The sequence below is a fragment of the Plecotus auritus genome, assembly GCF_963455305.1.
Source record: "Plecotus auritus genome assembly, chromosome: 5".
In the NCBI taxonomy this organism is placed as follows: Eukaryota; Metazoa; Chordata; class Mammalia; order Chiroptera; family Vespertilionidae; genus Plecotus; species Plecotus auritus.
Genome location: NC_137776.1, coordinates 15,936,328 through 15,960,650, shown reverse-complemented (window position 1 = coordinate 15,960,650; position 24,323 = coordinate 15,936,328). Strand labels below are relative to the sequence as shown.

General features: G+C 45.3%; 1 protein-coding gene across 8 annotated transcripts in view; it reads left to right on the top strand.

Annotated features, from left to right (window-relative positions):
• The first annotated feature begins 101 nt into the window (after nt 1-101).
• The window catches only part of IDH1 (isocitrate dehydrogenase (NADP(+)) 1), a 36,945-nt gene continuing 12,723 nt past the window's right edge, over nt 102-24,323 (top strand). Inside the window, exons 1-7 of one of the 8 annotated variants that reach the window (XM_080668057.1) lie at nt 102-199; nt 8,759-8,833; nt 12,276-12,413; nt 16,429-16,720; nt 18,942-19,047; nt 20,787-20,964; nt 21,861-22,012. In XM_080668057.1, coding sequence (XP_080524183.1) covers nt 12,292-12,413; nt 16,429-16,720; nt 18,942-19,047; nt 20,787-20,964; nt 21,861-22,012 — 850 coding nt within the window. In that variant the 5' untranslated portion in view covers nt 102-199; nt 8,759-8,833; nt 12,276-12,291. Of the gene's footprint in view, nt 200-7,529; nt 7,735-8,245; nt 8,602-8,758; nt 8,834-12,275; nt 12,414-16,428; nt 16,721-18,941; nt 19,048-20,786; nt 20,965-21,860; nt 22,013-24,323 lie in introns of those variants that run through there. The other 7 variants (XM_080668054.1, XM_080668053.1, XM_080668058.1 and 4 more) reach the window with 7 other exon arrangements.

Genomic DNA, 24,323 nt, shown 5'->3' with positions numbered 1-24,323 from the left:
AGGCCCCGCCCCCTGTCTCTCCTCCCCTCCAATCCGCAGCTGCCCCGGCCGCCGGCTCCGCCCCCTCCTCCCGGTCTTCGCGGCGCTGGGATCAGCTGTTCAGGCGGAGGGAGTCCAGCCCAGATACAGTCGTTCCGGACAGTTTGGCGAAGATCAGGCGGCCTCCGCCTTCCTAGAAGCAGCCGGGGCGACTGCGCACGTGAGCATCAGGCGCGCCAGGTCACCAGTTGGGTGCGGGCAGGACGGTGGCTGTCGTATGTGTGCGATGATGCGGGCACTCGTCACATGTAACTGCGCTCAGTGCTCTCACGGACTGACATTGACCTGAGCAATGGAGAGCACTTTTGTCTACTGCTGAGACTGTTATGCTTGGGTGACTCTGCCAATAACTAGCCATGTGACCTTAAACAAATGACTAATTTCTTTAGGCCCCAGACCTCTTATCCGTAAAATAGGGCCGATATAATAGTACCCACTTAATAGACTTTTTTTTTTTTTTTGAGGATTAACTAAAAATTGCACATAAAGCATTTGGCACAGTGTCTAACGCAGGGAGGGAAAGGGGGCCAACATACTAAACCTGACAAGCTCAGGGGAGGCCAGTAGGACGGGTCTTACAAACTCAGAGACCAAAAGTAACCATAAAAATTCCTAACTAAAAGCAAGTCATGGTGGGTACTCACTCCTAGGGCTGTAGCTTCCTTGATTACAGTTCATCTTTACCTTCAGTGAGCCTATCTTGTCTCTTTGCATCTAAAATAACACACATTTTGAAATGTCAGAGTATTCTTCTTTCTCAGACTCCTCAGCAAACAACCAGAGCACCAGACCACAGAACCCCTTGTTATCATGTCTCCTCAACATGCTGGAAATGTTGCTTATTAACTATCCTGTACCCATCAATGTAAAAGAAGTATGTGTGACTTCCTTTTACTTTTTTGCATCCATTTCACATGCCTCCATCACCTTTTTTCCTTTTTTAAAAAAATATATTTTTTATTTCAGAGGGGAAGGGAGAGGGAGAGAGAGATAGAAACATCAATGATGAGAGAGAATCATTGATCAGCTGCCTCCTGCACACACCACATTAGGGATCCAGCCTGCAACCAGGGCATATGCAATGAATGGGAACTGAACCATGAACTCCTGGTTCATAGGTCAATGCTCAACCACTGAGCCATGCAGGCCAGGCCACTTCCTTACTTTCTAACCCTAAAATATACCAGCTCTTCTTGAACTGTCTTTACCCCAGGCCTAGAATCAATCAGTTCTCAAAGGAGTCCTAGTTCCCTTTAATAAAGAATGCTAAGATGTTTTTAAAAATCATGAAATTCAGTTCTGTCTAGGATGCAGTGAAATTGGCACTCTCTTGTGCTTCATGGGAAAACATAAATAAGTGTAACCCTCTCAGAAAATGATTTGATGGATCTGTTAAGCACCTTAAAAGTGTTTACACTCCTTGATCCCACAATTCCAACTCTAATCATCTAGCCAAAGAAACTGATTCAAGTGTAAAATTAAAGTATATCTAAATATGTTTGTGACAGTTATTTAAAACTGTAAAAATAAGTAAAAAGAAAACAAATTTTTAATCAACATAAACAATATGAAAATAATACAATCAAATGATGAACAATTATGTAGTCATCAAAAATTATGTTGGCTAAGATTTTATATAGGACTAGAGGCCCAGTGCATGACATTTGTGCACTGGGGGGGAGGGGAGAGTCCCTCAGCCCAGATGCGCCCTCTCACAGTCTGGGAGCCCTCAGGGGATATCCGACTGATGGCTTAGGCCCACTCCCCAGGCGTAAGCTGTCAGACATCCTTAGCGCTCCCGCCACACCACCGCCACTATGCTCACCAGCCATGAGCTGGGCTTCTGGCTGAGCAGCGCTCACCCTGTGGGAGTGCACTGACCACCAGGGGGCAGCTCTTGCGTTGAGCTGGTGGTCATAGTGCGTCATAGCAACTGGTAGTTCCACCATGCAGTCAATTTGCATATTAGCCTTTAATTATATAGGACTCTTCACTTCAGTCAACCTTCTGAAAACAGTTTTCTTGTCTTCAGAATTCCCCACCTCCCATTCACACTTCAATCCCCTTTAGTTTGGCTTCTATCAGCATCATTCTGAGAGGATTATTATTCTTAAAGTGCTTTCCTGAGGTCCTCTTAGTTGCCAAAATTATGTTCAGGCTTTGTCTTTCTTGCCCTCTCTGTAGTACCCCCCTCCTTTTTGGAAACTTTCTCTTGCTTTGGCTCCCATCAGACTCTGCTGATTCTTCTACTATCCCCAGAGAGTCCTTCTCATTCTCTCTCTCTTTTTTTTAATATATATTTTATTGATTTCAAAGAGGAAGGCAGAGGGAGAGAAAGATAGAAACTTCAATGATGAGAGAGAATCATTGATTGGCTGCCTCCTGCATGCCCCTTCCTAGGGGCTGAGCCCACAACCATGGCATGTGTCCTGACCGGAAATCGAACCATGACCTCCAGATTCATAGGTCAACATTCAACCACTGAGGCATGCTGGCCGGGCCTCATTCTTTTTTGAGGGCTCCCTTTCCTCGACCTGGCTCTTAAATATATTAAGTATTTCATGGAGTTCTTGCTGAGATAGACATTTTTTCTTACTCTGTCCAGGAGTCCCCCACTTACCCATGGCTTCATATTCACATTTCAAGCAGTAATTTAATTTCAGCCAAACATCATTTATTACATTTATTTATTGTTGCCAGGTAATGTATTTTTTTTTATAGTTTTGTTTCTAGTAATTTTATCTATAAATTTGTTATTTTATAGTTGTATAAGAGGTAACAGCATAAGGAGCATATATCTAGTTTTATGCATATACAGTAATATTATAAGTCAATTCTAGGGATCTACCAAAAAATGTTTTCAATGATAACAGAGTTCCTATATTACTGGCTTAGGAAACACTATTTTAGATGCTGACACTCCCATAAGTGTTACTTAACCTTTCTTTTACACTGGCTTAGAGCCAAATTTGCAGCCCATTTCCAGCAGTGTTTAGAATTTGATGGAATACATTTTGTGATTAAATTTGCCTTGTGATGCTTTTTGTGTTTAAATTCAAATATAGGTTATTTACTGTATTCTTTCTTTTCTTCATTTTCTTCACCTATATTCAATGGCTTTTATCATGCTACTAGAGGCCCAGTGCACAAAATTCGTTCATGGGTAAGGTCCCTAGGCCTGGCCGGCAATCAGGGCAGATCTGTGGGGCAACCAGCAGGGCAATCGGAGCAGGGGTCCCCCGCTTACACCTGCCTTGACTGGTCTGGGGCCTGCGGGCTGGGGCAGCTCCTTCATTGAGCGTCTGCCCCCTGGTGGTCAGTGCACATCATAGCGACCGGTTGTTCCACCGGTTGGTCCACCGTTAGGTCAATTTGCATATTAGGCTGTTATTATATAGGATATTGTATGTATCTTGAAGGCAGCCCTAAATCCTCTCTGCAAATACTTGTAGTAGTGGCCAAATGGTAATTAAAATGTGAACCCAATATAATATGGAGTAAAGCTACAATCTCAGGTGACTTTGGGTCCCATATTGGAGATGAAATACACACTCAGATACCTCTATAATTATTTCTACAAGAATAAATGGAGGTGACAGCTACTTTCTGTTAATCTGCCTCAAAAATCAAGCATAGTGCCGTTTCTTCATTTTCTCTTAGGAAAAATACCAGTGCCCTCTAGTGTCTAAAATGCCCCGTATGCAGTGCCCTTTATATCTGTTTATCTTCAAAGAGTAATTGTAATAATCCTATGCTAGAGATAATTTTAAAAAATAAATTTGGGGACATGAAATCCCAGCAGCAATACACAAGCAAGTTATTATCCTACAAATCGCTATCTAAAATGCTCCTTTAACCCCATGCTTTCAAGAGGAAGGAATACACAAAAAATAATTCCCTGAAGAGGACAGATTTTTTTTTAACCCACTGGTTTCTCAGGCTTCACATCTTTATCTAACTTCTCTGGAACCCAGATAATAATCTCATTATCTTTCTCTTCTAATGTAATGACAATTAGATTTATTTGTAATCCTATATAATAAAAAGCTAATATGCAAATTGACCAAATGGCAAAATGACATGCACTGACCATCAGAGAGTAGATGCTCAACATGTCAAATGGCTATGACACGCACTGACCATCAGAGAGTAGATGCTCAACGCAGGAGGTCAGTGCGCCAGAAGCTGAGCTCATGGTTGTCAAGCGCAGTGGTGGTGGCGGGAGCCTCTCCCACCTCTGCGGCAGCATGAAGGATGTCAGACTGCTGACTTAAGCCCGCTCCCCCTGGGGAGCGGGTCTAAGCTGTCAGTCAGACATCCCACAAGGGCTCCCAGACTCTGGGAGGGCACAGGCCGGGCTGAGGGACCCCCTCCCCTGAGTGCATGAATTTCATGCACTGGACCTCTAGTCTTACCTAATATATACAAACATGTAAATTGACCATACCTCCACTACGCCCACAGCCAATCAGGAGTTAGTATGCAAATTAACCTGCCAAAGATTGTGGGTTAATTTGCATATGCAGGCTCAGAGCTGCCGGGAGGGGTGGGACGCCTGCTATGAGGGGGAAGGGGGCAGCGGAGGGAGCTACAGAAGTGGTGCTCTGGCCGGGAGTGAGGACTTGCAGGCTCCCTGGCAGCCGGGAGCGAAGGCAGGGGAAGGAAGGCCTATTCTTGCACAAATATCATGCAACGGGCCTCTAGTAATGTAATAGTAATTACAATTACTATTATAAAGTGAATGACTTTGGGGGCATTATTACATAAACTAGAGGCCCAATGCACAAAATTCGTGTAAGGGTAGGCCTTCCTTCCCCTGGCTGCTGGCTTTGCAGCCCTGGCTGCCAGCTTCACGGCCCTGCCCGCACCCCCCCCCCCCACGTCCACTGCCACACACCCCTGGTTCCCTGGTTCTGCCTGGGCCTCTGTGCCGTGCCGGCATGGCCAAGGGTGAACCTGAGTGGGGGCAGCTGAAAGGCTTAGAAAAGACAGACAAGAGAATGAAAGCTGGGTCTCAGTGGGACGCTGATTCCTGAGAGACAGCACCGCACCCCACAAGCCGAGTCTTTATTTTATAGCAGACTAGTGACCCAGTGCACAAAATTCATGCACATTAAAAGGGGATTAATTAGAGGAAATAATTTAATATTACTATTTGCCCTTTCTCTATAATAGAAGTGTCAGAGATGAAAGAAAATTAGTAAAATGTATATGAAAACCTTCCTCCTGTCAGAGTCTTGGGTTCACCACAGGACCCAGAGTCAAGTCCCCACCCACCCACATGCACCTCAAAATTGCATGAGACCCAGACCCAGCCCCCCCCCCCACATTGGGCTAGATCCAGACCTGGCCAGTCCCACCCTTGTCAAGCCCTGCCGGGCAGGGGGCGCAGCCTCAGGTCCCCAGGCCTAGCACCGGGAGGGGGGGTGCAGCCTCAGGTCCCCAGTCCCAGCACCAGGAGGGGGGCCCAGCCTCAGGTTCCCTGTCAAGCCCCACCGGCAGGGGTCGTAGCCTCAGGTCTCTAGCCTGAGTTCCCCCGACCCAGCACTGGGGGTGCACCTTGAGGCCCCCCATCAAGCCCCGCTGGGTGGGGGGCACGGCCTGAGGTCCCCTTTCAAGCCCAGCCAGGCAGGGGGGCACAGCCTCAGGTCCCCTGGCCTGGTGCTGGGGCGGGGGTCACAGCCTGAGGTCCCCTGTCAATCCCAGCCAGGCAGGGGGTTGCGGTCTGAGGTCCCCCAGCCTGGTACCGGGGTTGGGGGCACGGCTTGAAGTCCCCTGTCAAGCCCCACCTGGTGAGGGGCATGGCCTGAGGTCCCCCGGCCTGGTGCTGGGACAGGGGGAGCAGCCTGAGGTCCCCTAACCCAGCTCCAGGATGGGAAGTGCACCTTGAGGTCCCTTGTCAAGCCCTGCCAGTGTGGGGGTTGGCCTGAGATCCCCTGTCAAGCCCTGCCGGGTTGGGGGCGAGGCCTGAGGTCCCCTGTCAAGCCCCACGGGAGCAGGGGAGGGCGTAGCCTCAGGTTCCTGCTGATTGCTCGTTAAGGCTCCTTATAGGAACTTGGCCTCAGCTGTGGGTGCAGCCATCTTTGTGATGGCGTGATGGTCAATTAGTATATTCCCTCTTTATTATATAGGATGCCACGAGGCAAAGTAAGGGTGTGATCAAGATGTTTACAATGTTCTGGTGGGTTTCAATGCTACTCAACTACATGCACCTGAACTCTATCACTCAGGCACGTGGGGCCACGTGTTCGGACCACAGGTTCAAGCTTACAGCTACAGCTGTTGGCTATAATTGTGCTGGGAGGGCTCTCCCCTTCAAGCTGGGACTTGCACATGGCCACGAGAGGACTGTGCCCTCTCATTAATCCAAGGCTTGACCCTGTCCAAACATTGTAGCGGCGCCCCACAGGCCTCCCTCTGTGGGGTGATCGTGGGACAATGGTGGTCCCCCCACACACACACCAATCACATAGCACCCGCCTTGGCTGGCCTGGCGCCAGTGCATGTCATAGGGTGGTCATCTGGACGGTCGTTCTGCTGTTCGGCCTTTTGGTCGACTTGCATATTATGCTTTTATTATTATAGATTATTATAGATAAGAGTTACTTGAACACAGGCACTGGGATGATGCAGTATCAGATAGTCGATCTGATCATTGAGCAGCCCGCCACTAAGTGACTAAGGAGTGGGTAGCTGTGTATATGCTGGACAAAGGGGTAATTCACTTCTCAGGAGGAACAGAGCAGGAGGAGCAGAGGTTTCATCATGCTATTCAGAACAGAGCGCAATTTAAAACTTTTGAACTGTGTTTTTCTGGAATTTTCCATTTAATGTTTTCGGGACTGCAATTGACCAAAGGTAGCTGAAACCACCAAAAAAAGTGAAACCGCGGGTAAGGGGGGTGGGTGTTACTACATAGGTACAGACGCTCTAAAGACCTAGTCATTGGTGGTGGCGGAAAATATGTACTGTGGCATGCCTGCTTGTGCAGCTCTCCAATCCTTTGCATTCTAGCTGTGGGTAGAGTAGCCCCCAAAAGCAACCCGCACTCATCGCCTGGACCACTCTTCTTTGGGCCAAAGGCGGTTCCAGACTACCGCACATCGGGGCACGCCGGGAAGGAGACTAGTCCAGGCTCTCCGGCTCCCCGCTTGCCTTTGCTGTGGCCCTGGAAACTCTTCCTGCCCCTAGGTGGTCACAAAGCCCAGGGTGCTCTTGGGCGGCGTGGGTCTCAGAATACCAGCCCCAGCGCGCCCTGCTCTCCGGCCTGCAGGTGGCATTCGCGTCCTTCCATCAGGAAAAGCCGTAGCCAAGTTCCGGGGGCGCTGCAGCCCCTTTCCCAGCCCCCGCACAGAGAAGCAAGCTCGGCAGATTGCTCCCCTATGGTCAGGAATCGGCCCTGACCCCCTAGCCACGCCCACCTCGGAGGGCTCAGCGCGCAGCGATTGGTGGCGAGGCGGGGGCGGGGCTCCGAGGTGGGCCGAGTGGGCAGGGCCGGGAGGGGACAAAGCCGGGAAGAGGAAAAGCGGCCCCGCCTGCTGGCCGGTCTGTGCCTGGGTGTCTTGGAGGCTGTGTCAGACTCCGTAACAGCTGGGACCCGGCTGGGACTGCCAGTGTTTGCACTGGTGAGTTGGGTCGTGAGTGGCTGTGGCGCCGCCCCCAGCCCGGTGCATCGCCGGCGTCCCTACCCTGCAGGTAACCGCAGGCTGCGAGGGGCGGCCGGGCCCTGGCTTTGGGGGAGGCTCTGAGTCCGCCCACGGCTGGAGTGGGGAGAAGGAAGAAAGAGAAGATCTTAGGTTTGGAGGAAGGAACTTAGCGGCGAGTTCTGGTCGCAAAGAAGGGGGCCGGGGTGGGGGGAATAATCCCGGTATTGCACGTGGGAAAGGGAAGTGGGGAGGAAGTGGGTGCCAGGTGCCTGGATGTGGCTCTCGGGCACCGGAGGGTGAAATGGGGCGGCGGCAAGTTGTCTGCAGTGACCATGGAAGCCCAGGTCTGCATGCAGGAAGGCAAACCGAGCGATGGGAAATTGCAAAGACACATAGAAGACTGAGTCTTGGGTTTAGGGGGAAGAAAACGTGCGGCCGTGGGAACTGAATACAAAGAAAGATGGGACCTGATGACTAGGGCGCGTGTGATGCGAACTCAGACGGGGGGAGAATGCCCCCGCTTGTGGGGCGTGGAGTGGGAGGAGCTCCAGCACCGGTTTGCGGTGCGGGCGGGCGGAGTGGGGAGTGGAGGGATCTCAAGTTCTGGGGTAGGCGTTCCCTGGCCGGTTCCCGGAGCCCGTTTAAAGGTCCGGCACCCGAGAGGGAAGGAGTGGGCGTGGAGACCAGGAAGGAGGATCGGGTCCAGCTGCCGTTGCAAGCCTCTTGCACAAGAGCCACAAGGACGTAGGCAGGCCAAGAACCTGCTGGTCGCTGCGTCACTTAAGGACGTAAAAACCTCTAGCCCAGCTAAGGGACGGCGAACCCCAAACCTCAAGACGAGCTAAGGGACAGCGAACCCGGACGCACCCTCCCGTGTGTACAGGCGTAGAGATCGGTGCTCCCCCAACCTTTATTTGTACGGTGTCTGCAGGCCTGCACCTGCCCTTCGCCCCTCTGGGTTCACTCCGCACTGTACTTTAAACCAGATAAACCGGGCTGTCTAAATCCTCCTGACAAGAGGGGTTTGTGTGCTGTCGTTTTTATTCCCTGTTTTGTTTGTGGGTTTTTTTTAGGAGATAAACGGCACTCAGCTGAGTTCCCAAGACTGAGAGGAGTTGGAGTGATTAGAAATTGATTCACTTGTAAAGGTAAGAATTAGCAATTTCTCCCCTTCCGTATTTTCTTTGATGTGGCAATACTGCTTTTAATTGGTCTTGGAGATCTTAGAGGCAGGCACTGCGAGGGAGTGAGTCAGGAATATTTTCAATAATAAATTGCAACTGCTTCCGTATTTCTTTCAGTCCAGCGTCTTCTCTGCAGGAGACTATTTTTTTTTGCCCAGAGATGATTGTAGTTCATGAAAGCAGCTTTTTAAAAAATGGCTAAAAAACTTGGGGTTTATGAAAAAATTAAACAGGGTGAGCAGCTTTTTTCTTACACTAGTCGACATTAGTCCAGGTTTGTTTTCTGGAGTCACACAAGTGTGTCAGAAGATTAGAATTAGGCTGTTTACAGACAAAAGAACCACCTGTGGAAAAGTCCTTCCTTCTGAAGTTGGGGTTTGGGTGGAGATAGAAAATCTTAGGGGCAAGGGTAGACAAGTGAATCCCCTGGGGCCTAAGGCCCACCTCATGGAATTCAAATCTAAAAGAAATAAAATAATGTCCTGCATTGTAGTAAGCCAGGGTCTTTAATAAAACTTCCGTTGTTTAGTTAACAGGTGATACAATTTTAGTTAAGTAATGTGAGGAAAACCTGAAACACTTCAATTATGCATTATTAATCACTGCTCAAAACATTTACTTCAACTGAGAAGGAAATAATTAACTAAAAAATACTGTCACTCAGTGTTGACATTTCAAGTATAGTGTATGACCTTCTATTAATTGTATTTGCCAGCAAGGAAAAAATAGCCAAGTAATAACACTTGCATAATACTATAGAAATATGGCCATGGAAATGTAGTATTAAGACCAAGATAAGTTTGCTGCCTCTTTTTTGTTTTGTAGTAAATGCAAGAGCAGGTGTCACAGTGGGATCAGTGTGACTGAATCATGTACTCTAAGCTGTAAATCATACTTGAAATTACAAGTGGGAAGTAATTGACTCATCCACACCAGTTTGTTCATTTCTTTTATTCTACTTGAGTTCCAGATGGTTCCCCAGTAATAGTAACATAAGCAGGATTCTAGAATTGCAAACCTGGGAAGTGAAAATGGGGCTGGGCGTAGAAAGATATCCTGGCTTGTCACACAAACTGAGGCTTACCACCAACTAATCATGACATTCTTTAATTTGAAGGCCAAGTTACTTGAGCTCAACTTTTCAAGAGAGACTGTTTATAGGCCTTTTACCTAATGATTTTTAAAGTCAGCTGTACATTCAGGGGAAGAAAAACAGTTTGCATTTGTGTTGCTGGGGGAGGGGAACTTCCCATTAGAGCAGTGGTTCTCAACCTTTCTAATGCCGCGACCCTTTAATACAGTTCCTCATGTTGTGGTGACCCCAACCATAAAATTATTTCCTACTTCATAACTGTAATTTTGCTACTGTTAATGAATCGTAATGTAAATACCTGTGTTTTCCGATGCTCTTAGGCTCTACAGCAGCGGTTCGCCTAAGACCATCGGAAAACACAGATATTTACATTACGATTCATAACAGTAGCAAAATTACAGTTATGAAGTAGGAAATAATTTTATGGTTGGGGGTCACCACAACATGAGGAACTGTATTAAAGGGTCGCGGCATTAGAAAGGTTGAGAACCACTGCATTAGAGCATCATGAAAGGGAACAGATACCTTGAGCAGGCTCAGGGCTTCCTCTGCCTCTCAGAGAACACACATAGGACAGGGCCTTTTATTAAGCCTCATAGTCTTGCTTTTCCAAAGCATGCACCCCCACACACTGTTCCTCAAAATGGCATCCCTTCCTGGAACAGTTCTGCTTCCCCATGCACTGACAGCTTACCTTTGCCCATGAACAGCCAGCAGAACAGTACCGGAGTTGGGTTACTGAGGAAGAAGACAGGGATATGATTGGGTCCTGAGCAGTGACCTTGTTTAAACAGATTTCTCTGATTGAGAAATCACTCTTGTATTTAGCTCCACATCCTTAGTATTTAATACTAGAGGCCAGTCTGAGGGATCCACCAGTGCACGAATCCATGCATCAGGCCTCTAGTATGCATATAAGATCTTTGGTTAATCTCTTCCCCCTCTCCCCCCTAGAGATTCATCAGTCTGTTCCATGTTTCCATGCCTGTGCGTTGAGCATCTGCCCCCTGGTGGTCAGTGCGCATCACAGCTACCTGTCAAACGGTTGCTTAGGCTTTTATATATATATAGATAGATTGTCTTTAGGAAAACAGTTCCACCAGGAATTCTTCATCTTTTCACTTTTGGACTTAAAGTTCTTTAAACATAAGTCACAAGAACTTGTCACATCTCCTCGAAGGTAGTTATTTGAACCAAAACAGCCTCTTAAAAGAGGGGGAATATTAGCTCTCATCATTCTGCTCATCTTGAGGGCACAGTATAGTGAGGAGTTGAATAGAAGTGTTCAAATAAGCATGATATTGTTGAAATAATCTTATTTTCTAGGACAAACCGATAGTCACAAATAATGGTTACATTATTGAGGGCATGTTACAGGAGCAGGTTCCAGATGCCCTAGCAGGTGGCCTTGGGAAAGCTACTTCTCTTCTATCAACGTAAAATAAGGAAATAATTCCGTCTTTCAGGGTTGTTGCGAGAGCTAACTCAAAACAAACATGAAGCATGTAACACAATGCTTTATGTAGAGAATTGTGCTCAATTCTAATGGTAACTATAATTATTATTAGCTTTTTATGCAGTCATGCTACTATGAATTATTCTTTTAGTAGTCACCAAGTGTTTCTATTTTGTTTTTATACTAGTGATACTGTGCAGAAACTTCATTTCTTTAATGTGATCTTTCCTTCTTTCTTTCCTTTTCATTCAAACTGACCTCATCCAGCACCTGACTCACCTTCTCCCTTGCATGTCCACTCCCTTAAGCATTAAGCCCTCAGGACAATGAGGTTCTGGTCAACATCAAATAATCTTTAGAACAAAGCCTTGGGTCTTTTGACCACAGAGACAGTTTCAATTAAACTAAAGATGGCAACACCAGCCAGATAATAACAGTTGTGTTTTAGCTCCAGACCCAGAAAAGTGGTGAAACCAGATGAAGCGACACCATAGCTGACATCAGGACCAGATGCACTGATCACCACCCTCTACCCTAGTGCCGACCAATCAGTAGAGACCACAACCTTGACCATGACCCTAACTGCCTTAGTCACCGTGATGAATGATTTTCCCCCTATATAATCCACCCCCTGAAGTACATGTGGGTTCTGGGTCTTTAAGCATTAGCTCACCTGTGACTCCCGGTGTGGGCCACTTCCTCAAGTAATAAACCCTTACTTTCTTGGCTGCCAACTCCTGTTCGCTTCTTATTGGGCTTTGATGCACACAGACAAAGGGATCCTTTAGTCCGGTAACACTATAATGAAATAAATGACAAGATATGTATCTTATCTTTTTATTTTTTTATTTTTAAAGGATTAGTGAAGTCAAAATGTCTCAAAAAATCCATGGCGGTTCAGTGGTAGAGATGCAAGGAGATGAAATGACACGAATCATTTGGGAGTTGATTAAAGAAAAACTCATTTTCCCTTATGTGGAACTGGACCTGCACAGGTAAATGAATTACCGTCGTGTGCAACTTAATGACAGGGTTACATTCTGAGAAATGTGTGGTTAAGCAGTTCTGTCGTGCGAACATCACAGCGTGCGCTTACGCAAATCTGGATGGCGTAGTCCACTACACACCTAGGCTCTGTGATACAGCCTTTTGCTCTGTAGGAGAAGAAAAATAAATTTCCCTCTACCCTTCTGCGTTCTTGGCTGAGACATCCCAGTAATAAAAGAGAGATTAATGGAAAAAAGAAAGTCTAATAATATGTATACCTCCTGTATACATGGGAGCGACTCAAGAAAACTGAGGAACTCTCCAGAATGGTTGAAGCCACCACCTTCAACACTGTCTTTGGCTGAAGACAAAAGAAAATGTTGGTGGGGAGGTCAGTTATAGGAGGTTACCATGAAAAGCAGTAAACAAGGGTAAGGTGTGAGGCATATTTAAGTCTTCCTCCTCTGCCTTCATGAGTCTGGAGATGAGGTCATCCCCCTCTTCCTGGTACAGCAGGGAGACAGCCTGGACAAATGGCGAGTTCTCTTATGAATGTAAATGTATTTTCAAGGGGTCACTTCTACTTGGCTTTTAGAATTTCTCCCATGTCTGTTCCTTCAAATCAATCAGCCTAAAATAATCCTTAGGCCCAAGAGACATATTTTGGGGAGACAATTCTGTTCCCCTGCCACACACCCGCCCTGACTACTGAAGGCCGTTGTAACAATGGCACGTACGTGTGTTGCACTACAATATTACCACTGCTACGACATCGTTAGATGACAGGAATTTTTCATCTCCATTATAATTTTATGGGACCATTGCTGTCTATGTGGCCCATGACTATTCCTCCACATAGCAAACTCAGAAAATATAATCTTAAGTGATTTCGGGATATAACTAGCTTTTTTACATAGATACAGCTGAATCCTGTGAATAAAGCCTGGGAAGAATGCCTGAATATATGCCAATGAATCTTATTATTTTTTAAATATATTTTTATTGATTTCAAAGAGGGAGCGAGAGATAGAAACATCAATGATGAAAGAGAATCATTGACTGGCTGCCTCCTGCAAGCCCCCTACTGGGGATCGAGCCTGCAACCCAGGCACGTGCCCTGACCAGGAATTGAACCTGGTTCATAGGTCGATGCTCAACCACTGAGCCATGCCCTATTTTCTATCCTTCTACTTAACTAGCCAGTGGACCTTTTCTCCTTTTTATTCCTTGCCTTTGCCCTTTTCATACAGTTATAGTAAGTACAGAAAGAACCCCTGAGTTATTTTAATAAAACACCGACCTGTCACAAGTGCCCTTAAACATTTGTGTCCTAAAGACTTGAGCCTTTGCCTGTGTTTAAAGTGTTCAGAGACAGGTATGAAAGTCTCATTTTTCCCCCTGTGTTGTTCATAAACTTGCTCATGCTTTTTGAACATTTGAACTAGGTAGAGACAGAATTTTTACAAGGGTGCAGTGGCTGAAGACTCACATTTTAGCCAAACTAGTGGCACCTAGAAGTGTATATGCCTTGACCCAGAATTATGCATTAGACTATGTCCCGAGGACCTGTTTTATTTGCTTGGGTGTAGACATTTAATTTGCATGGTATCATTAGGCACCCTTTTTAATTATTCTAAGCTTAAGCTGTTGATAATATCACTGTTGCAACCACAAGATGGAGCAAATACCTGCAGAGGTCAACAAAACATACAGGAAAGGAAGCCTACAAAGCATCATCCAAGTAGGTTAAAGAAGCATTTTTACCAGCACCCTCCTGTTTCAGAGCTTTGCAAGCCAATGGGGGAGTGTGCAGAGCTCTTGCCAGTAGAATAGTTACAAAGATGCTTTGAGCCCCTTTAGCCCAGAGACATAGGGAGTTTTAAAGGATAGTCCTTAAGGCCCAGAAAAAACTGTCACTGCCTATAGACCACAGAATGCTTAGAGGCTCCAACAAGTTGTAAGTTTTTCTAACATTGCTATTATTACACGACTGGCTCTTTTTTGAGGGGAGTGGAGGAATTAATTTGTTTTGTTTTCTGCAGGCTGGACTGTGGTCCAGGCCATTTATTCTTTTTTTTTTTTTCCTCTCTCTCTCTCAGAAATGTTAAGAGAAGCAAACATTGCAGGCATGTCCTGCTAGTCTCTCTTGATGAAAAAGGGGTCCTATGAACATGAGCACTGCTGACTGCATTTCTTGTTTGAGTTAGGAGTAGATGTTTGCACATGCTCAGCACTTCCTGTGCCAGGAGATAAGAGAGTTTGTGCTCTGTTGTTACGTTTATATGAATTAGCTAAGGTCAAAGCAGTCTGGAGTTTTTGTTGTTGTTGTTGTTAATCCTCACCCAAGGATATTTTTTTCCATTGCTTTTCAGAGGGGGGAAGGGAGAGGGGAAGTGGGAGAGAGAGAGAAACATCAATGTGACACAGCTATTGGTTGCCTCCCACACGGGCCTGGCCCAGAGCAGGGAGTGAGCCCAAAACCCAGGAGTACATGCCCTTGACCAGGAATTGAACCTGAGACCCTGCAGTGCACAGGCCAACACTCTAACCACTGAGCAGCACCAGCCAGAGCTGGAATTGTTTTTATCTGGAAATTTAAGATTGTTGCCTCTGCATTTGCATCATGAGTTGGGATATCTAAGGAAAGGAAATATAAGAACTAAAAAGACCAATCAGAAAGGATATATGCACCCCTATGTTCATAGCTGCACATTTGGAAACAAACTAAGTGCCCATCAGCAGATGAGTGGATTAGAAAACTGTGGTACATCTACACAATGGAATACTATGCTGCTATAAAAAAGAAGGAAATTTTACCATTTGCAATAGCATGGATGGAACTGGAGAGCATTATGCTAAGTGAAATAAGCCAGTCGGAGAAAGATAAATATCACATGATCTCACTCATATGTGGGATATAATGATCAACTTAATTTGATGAACAAGAATAGATCCAGAGACAAATGGCAGGGGAGGGAGGGGGGTTAGAAAGCAACCAAAGGACTTGTACGCATGCATATTAGCATAACCAATGGACACAGACACTGGGGCGGTGGGGTTTTGTCCAGGGTGGGAATGGCTGTGGGAGTGGGGGGAGTAATCGGGGAAAAAGGAGACATATGTAAAACTTTAGACAATAAGTAAATAAAATTTTTAAAAAAGAACTAAAAAGAAATCTAGAGGCTTCGTTCAGCATGTTATGAAAGCTGAAAAACTTTAAAACCTTGGAGAACAAATAGTCACATTACTGTTCTGTTTTTCCTATTTTGAACAAACTATTCCATACTTTAGATAAAACTTGACAGTCATTGTCTGTGCTCTGTGAACAACCAATCCTTTTCAGCTCTGAATCACTGGCAGTCTGGGCATTGGTGTACCAAACTCTAGCTCTCTGGGGTATATAAAACCATTGCTTGATCCCATTACTTATCCAGTAAACTGCAGGCTTGTGTCCAGAACAGAGAAACTTACCCAAGAATTAAGGAAAGGTTCATATAATTACCTGGCATTAATGAAGGATTCATTCAATTTTTGTCACTAAATGTCACATTTATAAATCCCACTACTTGAATATCAAATATAAGAAACAAAAATTTTAACCCTCCGACCCCTTTATTTTTAGACAATATTTCCTAAGGAAAAATTTGCTAAGGTGGTGCTTCATGTTGCATTTTTATGTTAATTATATGGAAGTCTGCCAAAGGGTTGCTCCGGCGCTGTTATGCCTCTATATGGTGAAAGCTAGCAAAGGTGCAAAGCACAATGGTTTCCATTCAGGTTCCTTCCAGACAGCTTCCCACTGCAGCACGGGGAGCCAGGGCTCAGCAGCGCAGCCTCTCAGCACTGGTTTCAGTTGGCACCATCTTCTGTGTCAAGGGTACATTGATGGTGAAACGTGGCCGGTGTAGGTATGCGGAGAGCCTTCACTTTCTGCAGGGCAAGCTCTGCGTGCCAGCACCGTGCAGAGACAGACAGAAGGGTAGCTCCCTCAGTCACCCATCACTCTGGGTTTCTTCCTCCCAGCTATGATTTAGGCATAGAGAATCGTGATGCCACCAATGACCAGGTCACCAAGGATGCCGCAGAAGCTATAAAGAAGTACAACATTGGCATCAAGTGTGCCACCATCACCCCCGATGAGAAGAGGGTTGAGGAGTTCAAGTTGAAACAAATGTGGAAGTCGCCCAACGGCACCATCCGAAATATTCTGGGTGGTACTGTCTTCAGGGAAGCCATTATCTGCAAAAACATCCCCCGGCTTGTGAGCGGATGGGTGAAACCCATCATCATCGGTCGTCACGCGTATGGGGATCAGGTAAGTCATGTGGCATAACTTGATTTTCCGTTCTTTCTTCATGGCCTTGGGCTGCCCAGCAGTTCTGAATTACATGTGTTTTATGCTTATCTTTTGGTGACTACTTTCATTAAGCAAAGCGCACAATTAAGAAGTGCATATATGTATATCTGTCTATTTACACATTTAGGTAAAAGTAAATACAGAAAGACAGGCATCTGTCTCAACATACATGATTTTTTTTCAGAAGTATTTTTTTTCTTTATCTTTTTGTTAATTTAAACCATATAATATTGACATTTTTTGTATAGATAATTTCCTGTGCTTCAACCAAATCAGTAATTCTCAACCTTGGCTCTAAAAGGATCCTTTTATAGGTTTTCTTGGTATTTGTTTTATTTTGCATTAAAAAAAAGGTGTTGTTCTGTTTTAATTCCAATACTTGAGATCCGATTAATCTGAATCCGATGGGATTCAGGCATTTTAAGCTCCCCAAGTGATTCTAAGTGCAAGCAGGGTTGGAAACCACCAAAGAGTATATGAAATGTGGTCATTTCATACATAAAAGGAAAAAACTGAACCAGTAGTTGAAAACAGTCCCTTTAAAACAGTTTGTATTTTTTTTCTACTTGGAAAAGAAAGTTTCATTTCTGTACTTCTGTACAAGTAGGCTGGCTGCCAAGTTACACAGAAAACCAGCCAACCAAACAAAATCAAAATTTCATGTTGAAATTGAGGTAGGCAGAGTTTCATAGAAAGTAATGTATGTCATAAAAGACCCTGAAAACAAGCGTCCCTAATCCTGAAATCCAGAGGCTTTGGTGTATACAGCTGTCCTTGAAAGCAGTCTGGCCAGGGCAGACCTCCATCTGTTCCTGGGACAAGGTCACCAGGTCACTCCTTGACCGGTCGTTCCCTTTGTTCTATCTTGTGGCTCAAACTGTGCCTCGAGCTTGGCCTGTCCCTTCACAGGGACCTCCCAGAGGCCAGGAGAGGGCGTGTAGATGGGAGTGCTACACAGGTCTTAATTCTGGGAATACCCCTCTAAGCTCTTTTGAGTCCAGTGGTGTCATTTTTGTCCATTGTTGTTGTTATTATTACTTCTATTTTAGTATCAATCACTTGGAAGAATGATTGATCATTCTATTTGTTAAAAGTCCAGATTGAAAATTCTAAAGCTCTGGTCGATTCCCTGATCGTGTGAATGTGCATAAACATCTACAAAGCATGTATGGTGCTTTGGAGCCTCGGTTTCTTCCTTTTGAGAATGGAATAAATTGCCATAGCAGAGGATTTTATATGTCAGAGTGTTCCAGATAGTGAGCCTTCATCGTTATCTGACAGCTTTTACCAGCTGTCACTAGTATCGCTCGATACAAACAACCAAAGGATGCTGATACCTGACTGAAACTAGTCTTCTCTGTCATTGAAGAAGGCACAATGCAGCCAAGATTTAACAGGTGCCCAGTGCAGGCTGCGCACATTCTCCCACTAGCGTAGCTTCATGGCCATGAGAGAGATGGCTTTCCTCAGACGGCCCTTTTCTAAGGGCCACCGACCTTCGCTCCTCCTTCCAAGAGGTTGCTTCATATGGACAAGTTCTGGGCTAGGCATTAGCAGTGACGATAATCATGAAGAGACAGCTCTGAAGGTCCAAGGACCAGATCCCAAGCCTTTTGACCCTAGATGCGTATTTCCACAACACCACAGTCCCTTCCTTGTAAGAGTGATGGAAGAATCAAATGAGATAATAAGATGAACTGGTTACTCACTTAAAGCATCTGTCCTACAGTGAGGACAAGGCATTCGCTCTTTATCATCCTCAATACCACAACTAGTATACATCACCCCCTATGGGAAGACTTCCCTGACCTCCAGGTCATGTCATTTCTCTTCCTCTGCCATCCTATAGCACTCTTTATCTATGCCCACCTTGGTAAGGGAAAATACCTGGTTAATTCTCACTCCTCTCCATACCGGAGCTCAGAAAACCGCCCTGTGCGTGGTAGGCACCCAATAAATACTGATCTTTCATGTGTGCTACCACTGATTACCTTCCAGGACTCTCTGGATCTCCTCGTCCCCATCTCTAAAATAAAAGAAGGTTGAGCTGCACTGTGCTATTTGTCTAGGTGTCTTCCAGCTCTGTCCTATGATTTTTTTTCCTATTCTTTGTAACACTTGTTGGAATATTGGTTGTTGTCGTTGTTTTAATACCTCTCCCTCTCTGCCCCCTACACAGTACAGAGCAACTGATTTTGTTGTTCCCGGGCCTGGAAAAGTAGAGATAACCTACACGCCAAGTGATGGATCCCAAAAAAAGACATACGTGGTACATAACTTTGAAGGTATGCAATTAAAGTTCATCATGGTCATATTTTCACAGATTGTTTAGGCAGCATTGTTTCTGGTTGTTTAAAGTTTGTTGTGTGGCTGCCTAAAAGTGCAACCTGAATCTACAACATTACTACGGGACCTTAAATCTGAATAAAAAAGTAATTGGCTTCCACCCTTCCTGTGGCCTGGATAAGGGCACAAAAGGGATGAGCCACCCAATTGGAAATGCTTATAGGCAAAGACAGGTTGATAAATAGGCATTTCTCTGAAATCACGAAGGGAAGGATGCCAGGAGTCTGTTGTGCACGAGTTATATAAATTAAACGTGAAGAGCCCTGCTGGTTTGGCTCAGTGGATAGAGCATCGGCCTGCAGACCAAAGGATCCCGGGTTCGATTCCGGTCAAGGACACATGCCTGGGTTGCGTGCTTGATTCCCAGTAGGGGACGTGCATGAGGCAGCCGATCAATGATTCTCTCTCATCATTGATGTTTCTATCTCTCTCTCTCTCCCTTCCTTTCTGAAATCAATAATAATAAAAAAAAGAGAAAAATTGTGAATTTTTTGTATTAAAAAACGGTTGTGTTATATACTGCTGAAATGTTCTTCTTGCCCATCTGCGTATTTATTCTGTGGGAGTAGAACATTTGTTTTTTGCCTTTTCTTGCCCAACATTCTCCTGCTTCCAAAGGTCCATTATGGTAAATTCCACTCAAAACAGGGGACCCTCTTTCTCCATTATTGAAGTTATTAAAAGCATTCACACAAACAAAAATGCAAAAGTTACCTAGCTTTTGTTTTCCTTGCTTCCTCTAAATAATCTTTTTAATTGAATTTATTGAGGTGACATTGGTTAATAAAATTATACAGATTGCAGGTGTACAGTTCAACAATACATCATCTGTATATTGTGTGTTTACCACCCCAAGCAAGTCTCCTTCCATCACTACTCATCCCCCCTTTACTTTCTTCTACCTGCCCCCTTCCTTCTGGCAATAACATTACTATTGTCTGTCCATGAGTTTTCTTTTATTTTCTTTGCTTAATCCCTTCACCCAGCCCCCAACCCCCTGCCCTCCAACAGCTGTCAGTCTGTTCTCTGTATCCATGGGTCTTGTCATTTTCATGGAATCTAGCTCTGCTGCTTTCAGCACCTTTCACATTCTGTGCCCATGTTGGCCCTGGACAGTGGAATGAATTCAAGTTCTGTCTTTCAGCAATAACAAAGTTCAACGAACAAGAGTTGTGAAACACCAGTGATTACATGTAGCCTAACTTTTTCTACCAATGACGGTGTGAACCGTCCGTAATGTCCAGGGAATTACGAGAATTTTCATTCTCTGGCTGAGGATTGAATGCACACTTAGAGTTTAAAATACAGGTTTGAAAATTTAAAAGTATGAAAGGACAGTTTAAAAATTATTCATCCTTTCTTGAGTATAGCTCTGGTTCCTATCGGTGGATTTTCGTATTTCAGTATCTTCAGCATCCTAAAAACCGTATCTCTTTATATCATCTCTATTGCCCTTTTAAAATAACTTAGAATGTCCTTAACTATGCCTGATTTCCAGCCTATTCTGTGCCTCAGGAGCTCATGGGATATTCAAGTTGGGAGCCTGGCCGGGACTTTTTGAAGCCTGGGCTTAGACATGGGAGCTGGGAATTGGGTGATTTGTGGTTGTGGGTGGATTTAAACTTGTTACAACTGTACCCCATTTCTCTTTTTTTCTTTCCTTGGTGTCCCCCCACAGAGGGTGGTGGTGTTGCCATGGGGATGTACAATCAAGATAAATCAATCAAAGAGTTTGCACACAGTTCTTTCCAGATGGCTTTGTCTAAGAGTTGGCCTTTGTACCTGAGCACCAAAAACACTATTCTGAAGAAATATGATGGGCGTTTTAAAGACATCTTTCAGGAGATCTATGACAAGTAACTACGGTTCTTTTTTCCTTCCTTTTTCTCAAGCTGGCATCTATAGTATAGAATTTGCATGCTTATCCTTTTGGTTCTGGGGAAAATTGAGTGAAAACCATCACTATCCCTTAAAGACAAGAGTGAAACAGATTAAATAGGAGTGAAACAAAATCACTCTAAGTTGCTTTTCGAAGATAAATGTGTTCTCAAATCCGGGTCCCACATTTTTTTTTTCAGAGCCAGAATTATGTAGTTTGAAGAAGGTGCTCTGTTACTGATTGAGAGTTCTAATTTTTCGAGCATGAATTTCTGAGTTGGCCCATTTCTATTCTGTCTGAAACCCATTGCCGTGATTGAAAACTCTGCTTTAGTGTAGCCTCTTGGGTTGATGTCTACATTTATAACAACTGTAGATTCAACAACATGTGAGCATGGGTTAAGTTTTAACTCCCTTTTAGGTGCAAGTGTTCAGGCCAGGGCACAGATTGGACATCTCCTTCATGAGACGTTTCAATCCCTCTTCCTGCTGCCCATGTTCCACGCCTGGAAGCTGTCCTAGTTTCCTGAATGATATCAAGCAGTAGAATGGTCTCTCCCCCCCCGCCCCCCGCCCCTTTACATTCATAAAGTAAGCCGAATCCCAAGAATCTGACCAGCAGTGTATTGAAAACTGAAAGTAGTGCTTGGGAAACCCCTGTCTTGCTTAATTCTCACATCTCTCCAGAGTGGTTGCACAGCTTGACAATGATTGGGCAGGGGTCTGAGCCCGTGTCAGGTTCCTAAGTTTGTGCTGCTTCCACTAAAAATGCTGCTTCCGGCCCCACCCCTCAGCCCCCCTTCGGAGAAGCACGTGACTTCCCTCACAAAACCAACTTTCCTCCTTTTTTGTTCTTGTCTCTCTTCTTTCTCAGGCAGTACAAGCCCCAGTTTGAGGCCCAGAAGATCTGGTATGAGCATAGGCTCATCGATGACATGGTGGCCCAAGCCATGAAGTCAGAGGGAGGCTTCATCTGGGCCTGTAAAAACTACGATGGCGACGTGCAGTCCGACTCCGTGGCCCAAGGTAAGGAGCGGGGGCACCAAGCCGAGGCGGAGCGGGTCCTGCGGCAGGTGAGGGATGCCACAGTGGTCTTCCGGTTTAGGAAGAAGGGTTCTGTAGCCTTTGTCTGTAAAAAACATGAAATATGAGTGCTGCCGTGCATCCAGGCCCCTCTGCTCAGCTGACCGAAGAGGAAGTTGGGCTCCGACTGGGGAAGCTACTCCTCAGGGTCACACCGGGAGTAGCTCAGTGGTTGAGACCCTGGGCTCCAGCCTTGGATGTGTTAACACAGTTTCCCCACCTGAAGTTATCACTCCCTTTCCTGCCTTTGTTTCCCCTCAGAGAACGTGAAAAGCTAGGCCACTTGGCAAGGAGGGGTAAAGTGAGGGGCCTGGGCTGTCTAATAACCAAGAGGGATCTCTCCAAGAGCTCATTGTTCTTTTTTTATTTTTTTAAACAATTCTAAATGTTTATTCCCCTAAAAACATAGCCTCAAAATACATGAAGCTGGAAGCTAGAAGGGAATTTTGAAATCTTTTACCTAGTCCAACCGCTTTCTCTCTTTCTTTTTCTCCCTTTCTATTTCCTTCCCTCCTTTCCTCTTTATTTCTTCCTCTTCTTTATTCTTCTCTTTCCCTTCCTCCTTTCACAAATGAAGAAACTGAGGCCGGAGGTGAAGGCATTGTAGGCACACATCCCGTGAGAAACAGCTGGGTGTGAGATCCATGTCTTCCAGTTGCTTTTCTAGGACCCTTCCCTGTTCGCTGCACTTACTGAGCTTGAACCACCGTTGTCTTGCTGCAATAACAGCTATTAGCAAGGTGAAGGGATTGAGGGTGCGAAAGTAAACAGACCACTAGAGGGGAAGCGGACACTAGCCACCAGTCCTCATTTCTCTACAGTTGATTGGCATCAGCTAGCACAGCAGGGAACAAAGGGTTGAAAAGGAATCCAAGGGCTCACGCTTCCGGCAACAGGAGCTACTCATGCCCTTTCAGCCAGCCCTGAAGGCCGCTCTGCGCGTTCCCTGCTTAGCTTGACACACAGAGGAATTGAGCAGTGAAGCCCAGGGCTGTTCATAGAAATTCAGAGATGTGTCGGGTGTAATCAACAGACACTCCTTCCCTTGATTCCCTCAGCACCAAGTTGCCCTTCAATTTCAGTGTCAGCTTGACACTCCCCTGGTGAATGTTTGTGTCGACTTGAATTATGTTTGCTTTTCCCAGGAAGGACTACTTTTCCTTTCCCTTATGAAAAAGTTAAACATCTCTTATCAGTTTTAAAATCAGTAGGTCAACGCAGTTAAAGGCCACTGTGATGTCAGATGAGTGAGTTGCACACCCTTTGCTCCCCTGTAGCTTCTAATCCTCAGGATGCAGGAGAGGAAGGAGTGTTGCTTTGTGATGACTCCATGGTGGGTAAGGGAAACGTTCTTGTCCTCAGAGTTCTCCATAAGGGACCCAGATCATTCCATCATTTCTACATAGCCTCCTGGCAACAAGAAGAGCGTATTTAGGGTGAAATTTCAACGGTAAATGTCAGTTACAGAGGTTCAAAAGACTGAAATAGGAGTTCTGAAGGGCAGTGGCCAGGAGCACACTGATAGGATGCCTGGAACCAAGGCTGTCTGGGCAGAGGCCCTAGATAAGTGTGACCTCAAGGCAGCTAAACAGATTAAAAGGCAGCCGGGCTGTCTTCACGTTATTCTTCTCTGGGGGAATGAACTACTTTGGCCTCACACCAAACATTTCACTTACAGCTTCTATTTTGACAGTGATACCAACTGGTGTCTCCTAGCATTGCTGCATAGGCAAGCTCACCATGGAGAGGGAAGTGTCCTACACTTACTTCTCCAGTCAGTAAGTGTTTGAGAATTTGCTGAAGCCTCAGACCGACACAGGGACATGAAAGGAACTCGTAACCCCACACAGGAATTTCTAACTGTGTCAAAGATGAGTTTAAGAAATTATTTACATTTATTTACTTATTCTCAGATTTATAAAAAATAAAGGCCCATTATAAATTTGCATTAACTTCTCAGGTGCTTTGGGGAAATAGCAAAAGTGGAGAAATGTGTTCTTTGAAATCCAGTGTAAAAGAGTGGTAAAAGAAGAAAAATCAGTTGCATGGACTTAAAAGTTATAATATGGTTCCCAGAATAGGAAACCACAGAGTATGATTATTTTGGTGGGGCTGCTAGAGAGAGTAAGGATGAGAGGAATGTTCTTGGATCCATCCCATCCTCTCTACCTGCCTTTTCTTACCAAACCCAGTGAGTCTGTGAGCAGCTTGATGGCACAAGACAGCTCACTGGTGTTTATTCTCCCAGAACAGG